General features: G+C 43.3%; 1 protein-coding gene across 1 annotated transcript; it reads right to left on the minus strand.

The window, feature by feature from the left end:
• Window positions 1-44: 44 nt before the first annotated feature.
• LOC135559040 (cullin-3-like) lies at window positions 45-14,398 on the minus strand. Its single transcript, XM_064993360.1, has 16 exons — window positions 14,117-14,398; window positions 10,500-10,697; window positions 10,088-10,201; window positions 9,054-9,214; window positions 8,322-8,436; window positions 7,594-7,822; window positions 5,260-5,405; window positions 4,783-4,959; window positions 4,133-4,303; window positions 2,943-3,050; window positions 2,552-2,676; window positions 2,300-2,396; window positions 2,033-2,167; window positions 1,665-1,851; window positions 1,282-1,427; window positions 45-596 (listed from the first exon to the last, which is right to left on the minus strand). The coding sequence occupies exons 1-16, from the start codon at window positions 14,174-14,176 to the stop codon at window positions 465-467; spliced, it is 2,301 nt and encodes a 766-aa protein (XP_064849432.1). The 5' UTR covers window positions 14,177-14,398; the 3' UTR covers window positions 45-464.
• Between the last annotated feature and the right edge of the window lie 155 nt (window positions 14,399-14,553).

The following is a 14,553-nucleotide window of genomic DNA, read 5'->3' on the forward strand; positions in this document are numbered from 1 at the left end:
GCCTGAAGGATCAGGATAAAATTACCATGTTTCAGAGTGGGTAATAAAGCCTCAATATTGAATATTTTTTATTTTATTTTTGTAGCAATCCACATTTGCCGTTTTGTTTTTAATATTTCATTTTTATACAGTATTGAAAACAAAAATAATGTGGTGCATTCACATCTTTCCCAAGGGATTCTTTAAGGTTGATCTCTACAAGGGTAAAACAGTGAAAAGCCTGAAGCTGGAATCCATACATGTTGAAGTTCTCACAGGGAGTAAGAAGAGTAGTGGGCCTGATTTTTAAAATCTACAAGGCTTCATGGATTTTGTTTGTACTTTTTTTGCCATTTACTTTTTTAAATTTTTAGTAAAGGGAGGAGTCAGCTTCCCAGCATTTCTTTTAAAAGGAACTTCCCAGTCCATGCGAACAACAGTCCAAAAACACACATCTCCTCATCCACAATGCTCCTCTCCTCCACTTATGCAACGTAGGTGTAGACTTTGCGGTCCTCGGGCGTCCGTGCCAAGTATTCTCTCTCTATAAGTCCTTCAATGCGCTTCTTAATGACCACAGGGCTGGGGAGGAACCGGGCCCGCAGCTGCTGGGTTACCTGGGGAGAGAGGAAGTACAACAGCACTATTAGACACTTCACTATCATTTCTCTGGTTCAAAAGCTAGGACATTTCAGCACAACTGAGGAATCATAACATGATTAGTTGGTACTCGTGTTCAACATTAAAGAATCACCTCAAAGTACTTACTGAAATACTCCAGGATGCAAATTCCACATTCATAAAAATGAGCTGAGAAATTAAGTCTAATAATCAACCAAATTGCCTCAACTCCAGATTTGAATAAAAAACGTGGCTCTTCCACACCTGGCTCAGAGTCAAGAGAAGTAAAGCTAAAGGCAGTTCTCTGCAGGCGGTTTCCCCAAAACAGATTAGGCTTAATCCGGGACTAAACATTTTTTATGTATATTTTCCATTGAGCTAGTTTTTTTAGCCCAGGAAGTTAAGACCACACCCACCTTTGCTACCAAAATGTTAAGACCTTTGTTCTTAGTTTAACATGTGTTGCTGATCATGTCTATTAGTGTTCTGTATTTTGTCATGTTCTATGTTTTGTGAGGACCCCAGGAAGAATAGCTGCTGCCCTTTTCAGCTAATGTGGATCAAAATAAAAATCACCACGCCCACCTCCGATACCAGGACCTAAAGGCCACACCCACCACCGCTACAAAGACGTCAAGGCCACGCCCACCACCGCTACAAAGACATCAAGGCCACACCCACCTCTGCTACCAGGACGTTATGCTGCATCTTCTTCCTGGACTTCATGATGCGGACGATGGCTGCTTCAATTTCGTGCTTCCTGTCGTCATCTACCTTCTGCCGCGTCTCTTTCCTCTCAGGGTCAGACTCCCCCTGCTTAGCAGCGACTGGAGGGAGGGAGGGAAAGAAATGTTCAGTACAGGTCATCAGGGCAAAGTCAAAGGTCAACATGCCCAGAGGTTAAATGAGGAGTAGCTAAGCAGTTGACCCTAACTGTGTCCACAAAAGCCTTTAGCTCCCCAAACCAGAGTGGGAGACCAATGTGATACGGCCGGGTAGTTCTCACCTTCATCAATTAAAACTCATTAGAATATAGATGAACATCTAAGGCCCATACTACACACCCGTCTGTATTTTGACTCTGTGCAGCTTGGAGGTAAACTGATCGTTGACTGTAAACACGTGGCCATTCTCAATCTCCTTGGACTTGGGCTCCTTGGTGAGGACGCGCTGGGTGGGCTTCCCGCAGGCCAGCGACTGCAGCGCTCGCACCAGCTCCCTCTCCGGGATGTCTGTCTCCTGCTGGATCTCCTACAGTGGGGACGGGAGGGAGTAGAAAACAGAGAGGGGAGGGATGAGAAATAAAAGGGAAGCAGAGTGGAGTAAAACAATGCATGGGAGAGGAGGATGAATGGGAGAAGAAATAGAAGATTGCATTTATCGGATTTCTGTGATTGAGACTGACAAGCCTATACAAGTGTCTGGCTCTTACCTCGAAGGTGGACTTTTCTCTGTTGTTGAAGAGCATGAGGATGGTCATCTGGAAGGTTGAGACCTGCAGTATGTGTTTCCTGGTGTTCGAGCCCGTCACCTGTGCTCCTCCCACTCCTACCTCCGAACCGTCCTCCTGAAGCGGTAGGCAGGTAGAAAGGGAGAGACGAAGAGAAAGTGAGACGGGGTAATAAAAGTTGAGAATTGCCATTGTACAGTTTAGGAAAGCTCGCCCCTCCATCCATGTGTGGCAGGCAGGGCCCTTCACCTTCTTGATGAGACCGTGAAAGGTGGCATTGAGGTCTGCTGAGCCCATGTGGTGCTGGAGTGTCAACTGTCTGCCGCTGTGTTTGGCCAAGTAGAACCTGAAGGGGGAGGTAAATAACTGGTTACAAACTATACTTCTCATCAACCAAGGAATTGGTTTATCTAGTAGTTGCATTAAACAGATGCCTGTAATGCAATTCATTGTATTGTTGTAATTGAAGGTGAAAAACAGCAAAAAGAGAATGAATCCTACCTTCTAAAGACCTCAAAGGCATGTCTGGGGGAGGGGGGGATGGTGCACTTGGGCGTGGCCGACTGCGTGGGCCAATAGCCAGTAGTGAGTACTCTTACTGTGAGGTCGACGCCCCCTAGAGACACCTGTAGGAAACAACAGACACGGTCACAAAATGAAAACCAAGCCACAAAAGAAGCCCAGGGTTGCATTTATTAAACATAAACAGGAGAAGATCAGACGCCTTTCATATCAATGTCAGTCTCGCTGATGATGTAAAGAGGAATTGGATGCATCATATCTTAAAACCTGTGACCTGTGAGGTGTGTTTTTGAGTGATGCCTGTGTACTACTACCAGGTGTGAGTGTTTAGATCAGGTGAGAGAGGTATAGTGGTGCAACACCGTCTTACCCCCGTGGACTGTAGGTGTTGTCTGAACTCGTCCATGGTGGTGTTGGAGATGCTCATGTCTCTGAACATCCCTTCCAGTTTAGAGGTGAACTGACAGCCACACTCAGTCTACACAGAGAAGAGACAACATACTGGTTCAGGGATGGGATCAGCACAATACAGACAAACAGGTCAAACAGCTACAAGTCCATTTTAACGCTAAGATAGAACATTTAAGAACATCCTAAATTCATGATTAATAATAAAAAGTAACAATGTAACTTCTTATTATTAATTAAGGGGGGGCTGAACACCGATTCAACGTTTTTCTGCTGCTCATTAAGAAAAATTGGACTAGGGTCTTGGGGGTGTGGTTCGATGTGGGTGTGTTAGGTTTGCATAGCGTACCCTGGCAGTTACTGGTGTTTGTCCCTCTTGAGACACCGTAGCAACAACATAGCCACGATCACTTCCTCAAAATAGAATTGATCTAAGATAAATCAAGAAATCTGTAATAAATTGACGTTTTTGCAGATGTCTTAGTCAGGCAATTTTACATATAGCTAAGGTGTTTGGTGCAGAAATTCAAGTAAAAAAAAACTAGTCAGTGTACTGAGTATCAGTCTCAACTTCATCATCAGCAAGCTGCCAAATTACCGTAAATAAAAGCACAAGCTTCACGCTGTTTGTCAGTGGCCAAAATCACTAGCTAGCTAGGTTCCATCTCTGGGTTTGTCAATGAAGCTAGCAGGCACATTGAGCAGGCAGGCCACAGACCAATCAGCTCATCAAGTCACTGGCGACGTGTCGTTCTTCATAACTTTCTCACTATCTATTACCAGAGTGTCTGTCTGGCAGTGGTTCATAGTGAATCATGTTGCGGGACAAAATATGCTCAAGAATGGGTTTAGAATGCTGGAATATGTGCATCTCAATTCAAATTCCCAGAACAGTGGCTGGCCCTTAGTTACACAAATCTAACAAACTCAGTTTTTGAATATGCTGACTTTATGACCAGAATGATCCTACTTACCCTTCTTAGTCAATTTTGGCAATGGAATAAATGTTTGACTAATATTGATGCCAGTTTCAACCAGAGAAGTAGGTTTTTGCATTCAGTTTCTCTTTAAAAGCTAATTCATGAATACAAAATTCCCTGGATAAAAAATGTCAATGTAATTGACAGCGGACTTGACTCGCCCTCTCCTCACCTTCAGCTTAGAGATCATGTTCTTCTCAGAGTCGTCGGAGACACTCTTGTTGGTGAGCAGCCTCCGGGCCAGGTGCTGTTTGTAGTACCTCTCAAACACATCCTTCTCCTGCATGAACCGGAAAAGCACCATGGCCTTGTCCAGGATGGACTCCACCTCCTGCTCTGTCAGCTGGAGATCATACCAAAAGACAGAGAGGGTTGGGATATGAATAGTTTGAAAATGGCATATTTCTTTTACAGACAGTACTAAAGCATGTTTTTATGTTATTGATACAAAAAGGATGTGTTTTAAGGCAGCAACAGGTGCACTGTGTGGTTCGGGCCAGAGCCAGTGCACTGTGTGGTTCGGGCCAGAGCCAGTGCACTGTGTGGTTCGGGCCAGAGCCAGTGCACTGTGTGGTTCGGGCCAGAGCCAGTGCACTGTGTGGTTCGGGCCAGAGCCAGTGCACTGTGTGGTTCGGGCCAGAGCCAGTGCACTGTGTGGTTTGGGCCAGAGCCAGTGCACTGTGTGGTTCGGGCCAGAGCCAGTGCACTGTGTGGTTCGGGCCAGAGCCAGTGCACTGTGTGGAGAATAGGGTACCACATGAGATTATCCCATTGAAGTGTAGTGACGTAAAATTTAGAAGATTGAACACTACAGTGACGTACCCCTTTGACTCCCTTCTTGAGCTTGTCGTCGATGAAGAGGGAGAGGTATTCGGGGGAGCGGGAGTTTAGGTTGAGAAAGTACTCAAAGTCTCCGGCAATGGTCTGCTTGAAGAGCCGGTCGTTGTTGAACGACTCCAGGAGGAAGCGGTCGAACCGCGTCTTCAGGTCCAACAGGCCCTATAGGAGGGGGAATCAAATCCAACTTTATTTAAAAGATAAATCACAGCACACTTTAACATAAACACAGATACTATTAGAGAGTGGTTTATGTGTCAACTCTTGGGGATGCTGTAAAAGAGTGGTCTGGAACATTAGCTTCAGTGCTTATGGGGTTAGTTACTCCTTATTTTAAACGCTTTAGATTTTAGACTTTTATTCCTGACTTTTTCCTGGTCAGGAAATACTCAGTACCCTGATTTGTTATGGGTATGTTTTGAATTTGACAATCTTTTATTTTTGAGATTAGGCCCAGCGTACCTGGATGTAGTCGACAGGGTTCTTGCCCTCTCCCTCCTCCGACACCAGAGCCTTGCCCTGCTCCCTCAGGTAGGAGCTCATACACTCACACATAGTCTTCAGGCCGTTAGGCACACGGCTAAACAGCTTGTACATGCAGCCCAGGTCTTGAGAAGAGGAAAGAGCGAGGGAAAGGAAGAAAGAATAGATGGGTTATGAAGGAACTTCATAAATATACAGATCTACACTCAAAATTGCAATGATACACTGTTTAAGCACTGTCAAATATGCACCGTCTGTCTGTCTAACTCAGTGTCTGGCTTTGCCACGGTTACAGAAACAAACTGAACCTGTAAATGCCCGAGTGAGAATTTATTAATCTCCAACTGATTATTTAAGAGTGTTTGAGAGAGTCAACGCATGCCAGATCATGTTCAACATTAAACACTATCTTTTTAAATATGCTGGAAACCAGACAGGTTGATAGAGTGTTTTAAGACTGGCAACAGCAACAAACCCACTACACCGAATGAGAAGGTGTCCAAACTTAACTGGTACTGTATATTAAAAAAATATTTGCTGAAACAATGAATTTGGCATTAGTGCCCATAAATATGCATTGAATAACAGATTCACTACAAGGAACAATCAAATTAAAACATCAAAAGACTGACGTGTCGGTCCTATATCTGAGACAAGAAAGATCAGGAAACTACGATTTATGTATTCATACCCTTATTTTAGGCACTAAACTATCTGCATATATACTTCCATTAATTACTGGGGATCTTCAGACAAGTCTTGTGAGAAGACAGATTGTTCAGGATGTCTCATGGTCTGACAAACACCGCTCGAGCTCTGCTAGTATTAGGTTCATTAGATTTCCAGGGCAGTGAAAATGTTAAGGTCATAGACCCGTGTTACATTTAGCCCCATTCTCCCCTATGCACTCAGAGAATTGCAAAGCCGTAACGTGCTTAAATCATGCCGGTTTAAAATAGTGCAGATTCCCCTCTTTTTACCAAATGCCATTAAAACTGCCGTTTTCCCACAACGTCAGAACGCATGTTTCCCTCCCTATGGCGCTCACAACTTGAATGCGCCTTGAAGAATATTTCTCACATAGAACAAACAAGCTGACCAGGTGAATAGATAAACTATTCTACTCATTACTTGTTTTGTTTGCAGAGAAAGTAAATGTTGACTTTTCTCACGGTCCATATTTTTGTGGGCGAGGTGGCAACGATTTTGTAGCTAAATTAATGCAGTGGAAACACTGCCTCGCAGTCGCTCTTACACACAAACTCAACTTTAAAAACGCTCCAAACAGAATTTGGTGCCTAAGGCACAACAGAAAGATATCATTTGTAAATATAGTTTAGGCTTACATTAGGCCTATATGAACCCTAACTTTGAAGCACATGTAATGAGTTGCAGACCAGTTTCCTTTCTTACCGTGCCAATCAAATTTGCCTAGACCTACAGTCAAGCTAACAGTTTTTTAGATAGCTATATAACATAACTGAGCATTGTTGTTGGTTATCGAACCAATAATTAGCGACCAGGGATTAGCTTAAAACGGCCCGAGACGTGTTTTGTGAAATTAAATAAATTCAGAGAGAAATCACGCAGGAAGATAAAAGGAATAATATGATATATTGTCTTCCGGTTTGAAACGTTTTCTTTGCTGTGAAGCTGCAAACATGCCAGTCACGAAGCTGTGCTCCATGTTCCTCTCAGTCACTCAGAGGCTGCGTGACAGAAAATGTGCAATTACAAAGCCTACGCAGACTGCCTGTGCTCTTGTTTATACCAGGCGATGACTTTGCACGCTCTGCAAATATAACATCAGGGTCGCCGCTCGCCATTACGGCTGAATTATATATATATTTTTAAACTGATGGAGGAATAGATGCGCAGGAAGAGCGGACTGAGAGAAGCAGGTGAGTGATGGTTGGAAGGGGATGCAGCTGGTGGATTACAGCTGCTACAAGTGAGATGCGCATGAAAGTGAAGTGTTGGTATCATGATGTTTTGGTACCGTGAAACACCATTGGATAACATTCCTGACTCAATCTTATTAAGATAAACCCCTCAGCCCAGGGTCCATATTCACAAAGTCTCAGAGTAGGAATGCTGATATAGGATAACTTTTCCTTTTCAGATCATAATGAATAAGATGATATGGACAGGAGAAACTGATCCTAGATCGGAAGTCCTCCATTGAGACGCTTTTTGAAAATGGGCCCAGGTCTCCAGAAATAATTCAACACACATAGTTCTCATTAGTCAGGATTATAACGCAATTCAGTCTTCATCTGATGCCTGTAAAACAAGCATGTCTTCCTTGTTTACCTTCGGTCTTGCCATTCTTGAGCATGTGGACCAGGCCAGAGTTCTCCATCTCCACGATGGTCTTCATGTGTTTGGAGATGAGCTCCCGTTCCACCACCTTGACGATGGGCTCCTCTGTGGACTTGTCCAGGCAGTGCAGCACCCGCTCTATCTCCTCGTTGATCCTGGCCTCCACCTTCTTGATGTACACACTGGCACTGTTCTCCGCTAGGAACTTCTGGCTCTCCATCTAAAGGGGGGATAGATTAGCAGAGCATGTTTGAGGATCATGATGTCGGGGTTATTCAGACACTCTTGGAGGACAGAAAGGAAGATGATAGAAGGAATGTGATCAGGGCAGGAAAATCTGTTTTTTACTAGGGAATAGGGCAGTTCCCATATAAAATGTCAGAAATGCAGGAAATCACATCCACAGCTATCAAAATGACTAAGCCCGCAAAGAATGTAGTCAGTGTGAAAAGGATGCATCATTAGGCCATCAAGATTTGCATGACCACAAACAGAGATATGTCACACCTACATGTTGGAAAATCACTATTTTGGGTTAGGATAGGGTGAAGTGTCACTGACTTAATGAATCGTAATGTTTTGTAATAGCTTGGATAAGTTTTTGTTTTGTTTAGCACCCATGACAACAAACAATCTCAGCAGATTTGTCCAATCACAATGACAAAAATAACACAAAAAAACACATAAAAAAATGTTCAGTTAAGTGTTGCCCAACCTACCTGGAAGAATTCTGCAGACATTTCTAAGAAGGGGGCCTCAAAGTCTTCCTCGTACACAGTCCTGCCCTCCAGGCCGAGAATCATCAGCATCTGACAGGCGTTCCTGATCGCTCCCCTGTACACACACACACACATTTTTATGTATTTTTAAATAATAATAACGCTTAACTCAACTACATGAGCAAAAGCCATCTGTATAGCACTTTGTGACATAAATACATTTAATTTGATAAGGATGGAGTTTTATGATTTCTTACACAACCACATAGATTCTTCAAAAGAGATCACATTGACTCAACTACAGATTAAAAGCCATATGCCAGACCGTTCATGGTGTGGGTTTTCATGTATTAGGTTCGGCTGCGTATCTCCCAAGTTGAAAGTATACAAACAAGGTCAGTGCTCTATGAATAGGTTATGCTACTGCCCTTATGATAGGCTTACATATAAAACTGTCAAAGAAAAATATGGAGCAGTGTTAGAGCTTAAACCTTACATCACACAGCCAGCCATTGTCACCCAGCACATGACCTTCATACACAAGCCTCACCAAATAGCCTCTACCAGATAAACAGTGGCAGGACTTCTATTCACAAAGCATTGAGTAGGATCAGCCCCCCCCAACATACTCATGATCTGTAAGGAAAAACTGATCCTAGATCAGCACTCATACTCTGACAATTTGTGAATAGAGGGCCAGGTCTTTTTGTTAGACCCTGGAAGCGTCTGTACCTATCCACCACCTCTCCCTTCCTCTCGCGTGCGATCATGTCCAGCAGGGTCTGGCGGAGGTGGTCTCGGATGCAGCCGTAGCGCACCACCTGGTCTCTGAAGATGATCAGACCCAGGTTGTACACATTCTCCACGTTGTTCTGCTGCACGTACACCCGGTCCTGGAGTAGAACACGGAGATACGTTAGAATGGAACACATTTGACTATTTCATTGTCCTCCAAGGAGAAAGTTATTTGCAGTTAGCCAGAGCTTACTTTACGCAAATTAAAAGTTCAGGCAGGGGGAAGAGATGAAGGAATCAGAAGAATCTCTTGTGTTCTGCTTTGAAAAGCCATATATGATACTGGATAGGCAGGTCAGTTTGGTCACACTAGCCAATGCAAATCTATACTCTGCCTGTAATACGAGAGAAATAGAAGAAATATGCCTGAAACCTCAGTTCTGAGTGAGAGGAAGAGAAACAAAAGAATCCCCTTAGAGAACTCTGCACTCTCTCAAATGCCCCCCACCTCCAAGGAGCATGCGCTCTCACAGTAAACGCACAACCACTCACAAGGCCTTACTGCCACAGTAAAATCAAGCAGGTTCTCAAAATGGATAGATAAAACGATAGTAGCTCTTTGTTCTGCCCAGAGCAAACAGCTACTAGAAGGCTGAGCCTGCCCAGTGCCTGGCCACCGACCCGCCATGAGATGTAGAGATGAGGGGAGTCTGCCAGGGTCATGCCATCACAAGAGGAAACTATTATTTACACTTCAAGGAAATACTCTAGACAGCTTTCTGGAAAATCAATAGTACTGATTAGGCCTATCTGAGGTTTTTAACATCTTCTGAATCATTCAGGACTAGAATTCAGGAATTCTGCAGATTCATTCAAATCATGCATATTTTCCAGCATGTCCCCGCTAAATACAGACCGAGGTTTTCCTTCTGGGCAGGGTTGCTAGGGCACTCCAATTCAGTCTCCCAACAAAATGGTTGATCTTTCATGGTGAAATAACCATACGATAAGACAGAAAGCAGGCCACGTACCATGTACATGAGGATGTCTCGGATCATGACCATTGCAGTCTGGTGATCATTCCAAGCTTGATTTAATGTCTGCAGGAAGTTATTGTTTAATGAGTTCAGGACATCTTCTCGTACCTGTGGAAAGACATAAGTATTGATAACGACAGAAGCTATACCTTTTCTGAGACTATGTTGAAGTTGCCCATAGACACGGATCTAACGTCTGTTTAATTTACTTCCACCAGATGCCTTTCATGAAGATCTTCAATTGTGTTCTCTTTCTCGTACTTGAAAACCATTCAAAAATAATGAGAAAACTTGGTAAGCGACAAGGCTGAGGTCACTTTCATAATACACTTTCATAGCGTATTATGGGAAATTATTTTTGATAAGATAAATACAGTAGTGCATTGTGGGAAGTGTAGTCCTTTACTTTGTTGACGAGGTGCTCGGTGACGACCTCACGCAGGCCTGTGTAGAGCTTCTCGCCGTGTTTGTGCAGCACCATTGTGTAGGCGTTCCTGTAGAGCTCCTCAAAGCTCAGCCCGCTGTTGTTCTTCCTCTGGATCTCCTGGATGGCGTTCTTCAGAAGGTCCCAGATGTTGTTGACATACTTCTCATCCATTGTCATCTAGGGGAAAGATGGCAGTAGGACACAATGGCAAAGAGAAAATTATAACAGAAAAGTTCAACCCTTTTCACCTGTGTCCCTTCATTCTTACAAAGGTGTTGTTTCCTCGTGCTGCAAATCTGCTCAGACGAGATATTAGTCAATTGTTTCATAAAAAGGTGTTGAAGAATGTGAATAACAAATCACCCACAAGATGGACCTGTGCTTAAAACTTGACTGAGTGACAATAACAGGGAAAAAACCCAGCCCATTCTGACTTCACAGTGACTTAATTGTGGCAGTTGGAGCAAACTTTGTCTAAACACATTTAAAACAAACAATGCAATTCCCCTACAATTAGGGATGTCTGTGTTGCTCATTGGTAGAGAAAGTGAAAGAAATTACAGGTTTATGCAATAGAACATCAAGTGACTAGGCTAATTGTGGTCAAAACATTTGTATTAGGCATTTTGTGTTGTGAAAAAAGGGAGATCAGAGTTTAAAAATAGAGAGAGAGTCATTCCATCAAGCATCTCCTCCACACTGAGTGCCTCCCCTTCAAAAAGTAACTAAAAAATCCATCCCATTATTTTGGGGCAAACAACTGAACAGGATGATCCAACAAGTGCCAAGGGGAAAAACGGCCTAAATAGTACAACAGTATTCCACAGCAGCTTCTCCCTACTTCTAAACTAGGCCTAATCCTCATGCTCAGTTATTATTCTCAGTAGGGCTGTGGCAGGTTAGCCTGGCTAAAACCTAACTCTTCAAGTCCTCTGAACTTCAGAGTCTGTAATGGCTCTTTGATGTTGTGGTCACAGCTCTCCCCGCGCTTTAAGTCACGTGGCTCGCATTAGCCAGGCTAGCTGCAGGTATGCAGCCAGGCAAAAACTGCATATCCCATACCCTGGCTACATGTCCAGGTACACACAGACAGTGTGTGATCACTAAGGTTGCAAAATTCCAGGAACTTTCAATAAATTCCCTGGTTTTCTATAAATCCTGGTTGCATTGTTCCGGATTTCCTGCCTATTCCGGGAATCCTCCAACCAGGATTTCCAGAAAACCAAGGAATGTATTGAAAGTTCCCAGAATGTTGCAAACCTGGTGGTCACAGATGCCGCAGTTATTCCTGCAGCATTCAAGCTGTCAGAGTGTAACACTGTGTGAAGGAGCGAGATAAAAGACAGAGAGCAGAATCCAGGGACTGAGATGGAGTACACTTCTGGCTAAACCCAGGGCCCTGACTGCAATGTCATTCCTTCACATATGCTGCCAAATTCTGGCATCCAACAATGTGAGGCTCCTCTCAACAACATAAAGACTACTACAGCATATAGCTCTCCATGTTTACCTAGTTCTGCAACATAGCAGGCCTATTTTTAAATATCTATAAATAGTCACCTCCAAAAAAACACCTAATAAACTTTGACAAATGGGCAAAGGGAAAATACTATTTGATCAGCAAATAAAAGTACTCAGTAAGAGAACCAAACTCCACTCGTAAGCAACGTTGTGCAATGCGTGTCTTCATCAACAAAAGCTGTTGACAAAAAATAACCAAAACACTAAGTAATGTTAACTAACATTAGTAGTTAGCTGTGCTCCTCGATTAGCTAACGTTAATAAACCGTTTCAAAGTCGGCCAAGATAAAGAATTGGTTCTGACAGACAACAGATTAGTGGCAGCTAGCTAACAAGTCAAGTAAAATACTTTACATTTCTGTTGCTGACTAAACTCAACGATTTCCGATGGAGTTGAGTGGTGATTAGTGTGCGCGGACAGCAGCGGCAACGTCATGTTTTACACTGGATTTTATGTGACGTCGGAGCTCCAGTCCGCCCACACAAGTCACCGCTCAACTCCATCATAAATCGTGGAATTTTCTGCTACCTTTAGTCTTTTTGAGCTGGGTAGTTAGCTAGCTGCACAGTCAAGATTTGCACATGGGTGTCCTAGAAGTCTACCATTTTGTAAAGCAAAGTACATGTCTAAAGATTACTTTTCAGTATTGCCGGATCCGGAGTGTTCTCACTACTTAGAAAAACCTCATTGTGGCGCTGCCCCTTTTTATGACGCTGCTAGCAGCCACGAGTGAGTGCTAGCTAGCCAAGCACCACAACACAAGCATACTATACAACTACTACTGGTGAGTGGAGTTACAAACAGACTATACTAAACGAGTTAAATGTCTTACCTGTGATTAAAATGCTTTCCCACACACACAGCTACGTGTAGCCTACTTCTACACCGATTTACGTCATTTCCCATTTCGAAAGCTTGAAGCCAAAGGACTCTTCTCGCAGGCTCCATGTCCCTATGTGGGAGCATTGCGAACCATAGGTCTTGATTTTTGACCTGGATATATGTACATTGAACAACACAGCAGCTTTTCTGCATGTTTTGTTATTTTGTATTTTTTTTTAAAGTACAACTCAGTTGGCTCTTTTACACTGGGGGTCAATGGGAAAGAATGCGGTTTCCCCAATTTGTGGGCGTGGTCGAGGGAATTCCTTATTGTGTGAGGAAGACTTCACCCAAAACAAGACCACAGTGAGGAATATTTGTATGGAGGTCAATGCGAGTGTCAAATGTCTTGTAATGGTTAGGTTGCTACGAATGCACTGATATGTGGTCGCACGTGGGATTTCAGCAAATTTGGAAAAAGCTACTTTATATTGGTGGGTCCACTGTCAATATAATAGATAATCTGGCTATGTTCAAGGCAACTCGGAAATGTTCGATTTATACAATCGTTGTAGAAAGATGAGGCCCGAGTTTCACTCTTGGATAGTACGTTAACTTTAACTCGGAGTTCCGAGTTTCCAACTTGTCATGAATGCACCATATCTATCATCGCAAACTGGCTAACTAGCTTAACAACTAACGTTAGTTCAGGCTGAATGGTAATCAAAACAACCTTCGCTAGCTACATTTTAAGTGACATTTCTCGAGTTAGCTAGTTACTAAGACTGGCGAACTTGGTCGGCTAGCTAGCTATGTAGCCAAGTTATGTATGGTTAACCTGGCAACTTGTTTGCTAGGTACCGTTAGATAGTTGACATACTGTAGGTTAGTTAGCCAGCTAGCCATGTAGGTAGCCAGTTAACTAGTTCTCCGATTAACGTAGCTAAGTTAGCTAGCTGGCTGACAGGTTTGTCAGCATCACTGCACGTTAACGTAAACTAGTATCTAGTTAGTGGATTTTTTCCAGTTTGCACAAATAGCTAACATAACTCGATCGACTCAATGCTTATCAGGCTAGCTAGCAAGCCAACGGGCGATTATTAATCAACGAAATAGTACGTTTAGCTAGTTGTTAGCTGACTGTGAAACGCATTTGCTCAGTTAGTCTGGCCTATCTATAGCATCAAACAGCTAGCAAGTGACAACCCCGGTAGTCGCGTCTCAGCGTACCCGGCCAATAACGTTTACTTACAGGAAAGGCTCTTATCCTCATCTTGGTGTCTTTCTTGACGCCGCCTTTGAGGTTGGACATGATTAGTTAGTACGTCCGTCGTCTCTAAGTTAACATGAAATACTATTTTAGGCTGCAACAGGGAGGCCTTCAAATGCAAAGTGGTAAAGATCTCCCTCGACCTTCCCCTTGGGTTTGGGTCCGTCTCTCTGCGCTGTTGTTGTCACACTTCTCTCAAATTTTGCCTAGCTTCTCTTGCAGTGATGGCGGACAACAATCTTCTACTGCGCAGTGTTAACGGCGCATCGAAATCACGCGAGATTAACTGTCGAAAAATAAAGTTACAAAAAGATACAGAACGTTCATCCTCCTCATTCAACAAGTTCGAACTATGTCCAATTATAAACTGGGTGGGTTGAGCCCTGAATGCTGATTGGCTGACAGACATGGTATATCAG

This window comes from Oncorhynchus masou, chromosome 17 (genome assembly GCF_036934945.1).
Source record: "Oncorhynchus masou masou isolate Uvic2021 chromosome 17, UVic_Omas_1.1, whole genome shotgun sequence".
Taxonomy (NCBI): domain Eukaryota; kingdom Metazoa; phylum Chordata; class Actinopteri; order Salmoniformes; family Salmonidae; genus Oncorhynchus; species Oncorhynchus masou.

What these genes read in the sequence shown, in the direction of transcription:
- LOC135559040 (XM_064993360.1), bottom strand. Translation starts at nt 14,176, where the DNA reads ATGTCCAACCTCAAAGGCGGCGTCAAGAAAGACACCAAGATGAGGATA. An exon ending in ACCCTGTCGACTACATCCAG is followed by an intron (nt 4,960 to 5,259) that starts GTACGCTGGGCC and finishes CCCCTCCTATAG; the next exon opens with GGCCTGTTGGACCTGAAGAC. An exon ending in AACACCTACAGTCCACGGGG is followed by an intron (nt 2,677 to 2,942) that starts GTAAGACGGTGT and finishes TGTTTCCTACAG; the next exon opens with GTGTCTCTAGGGGGCGTCGA.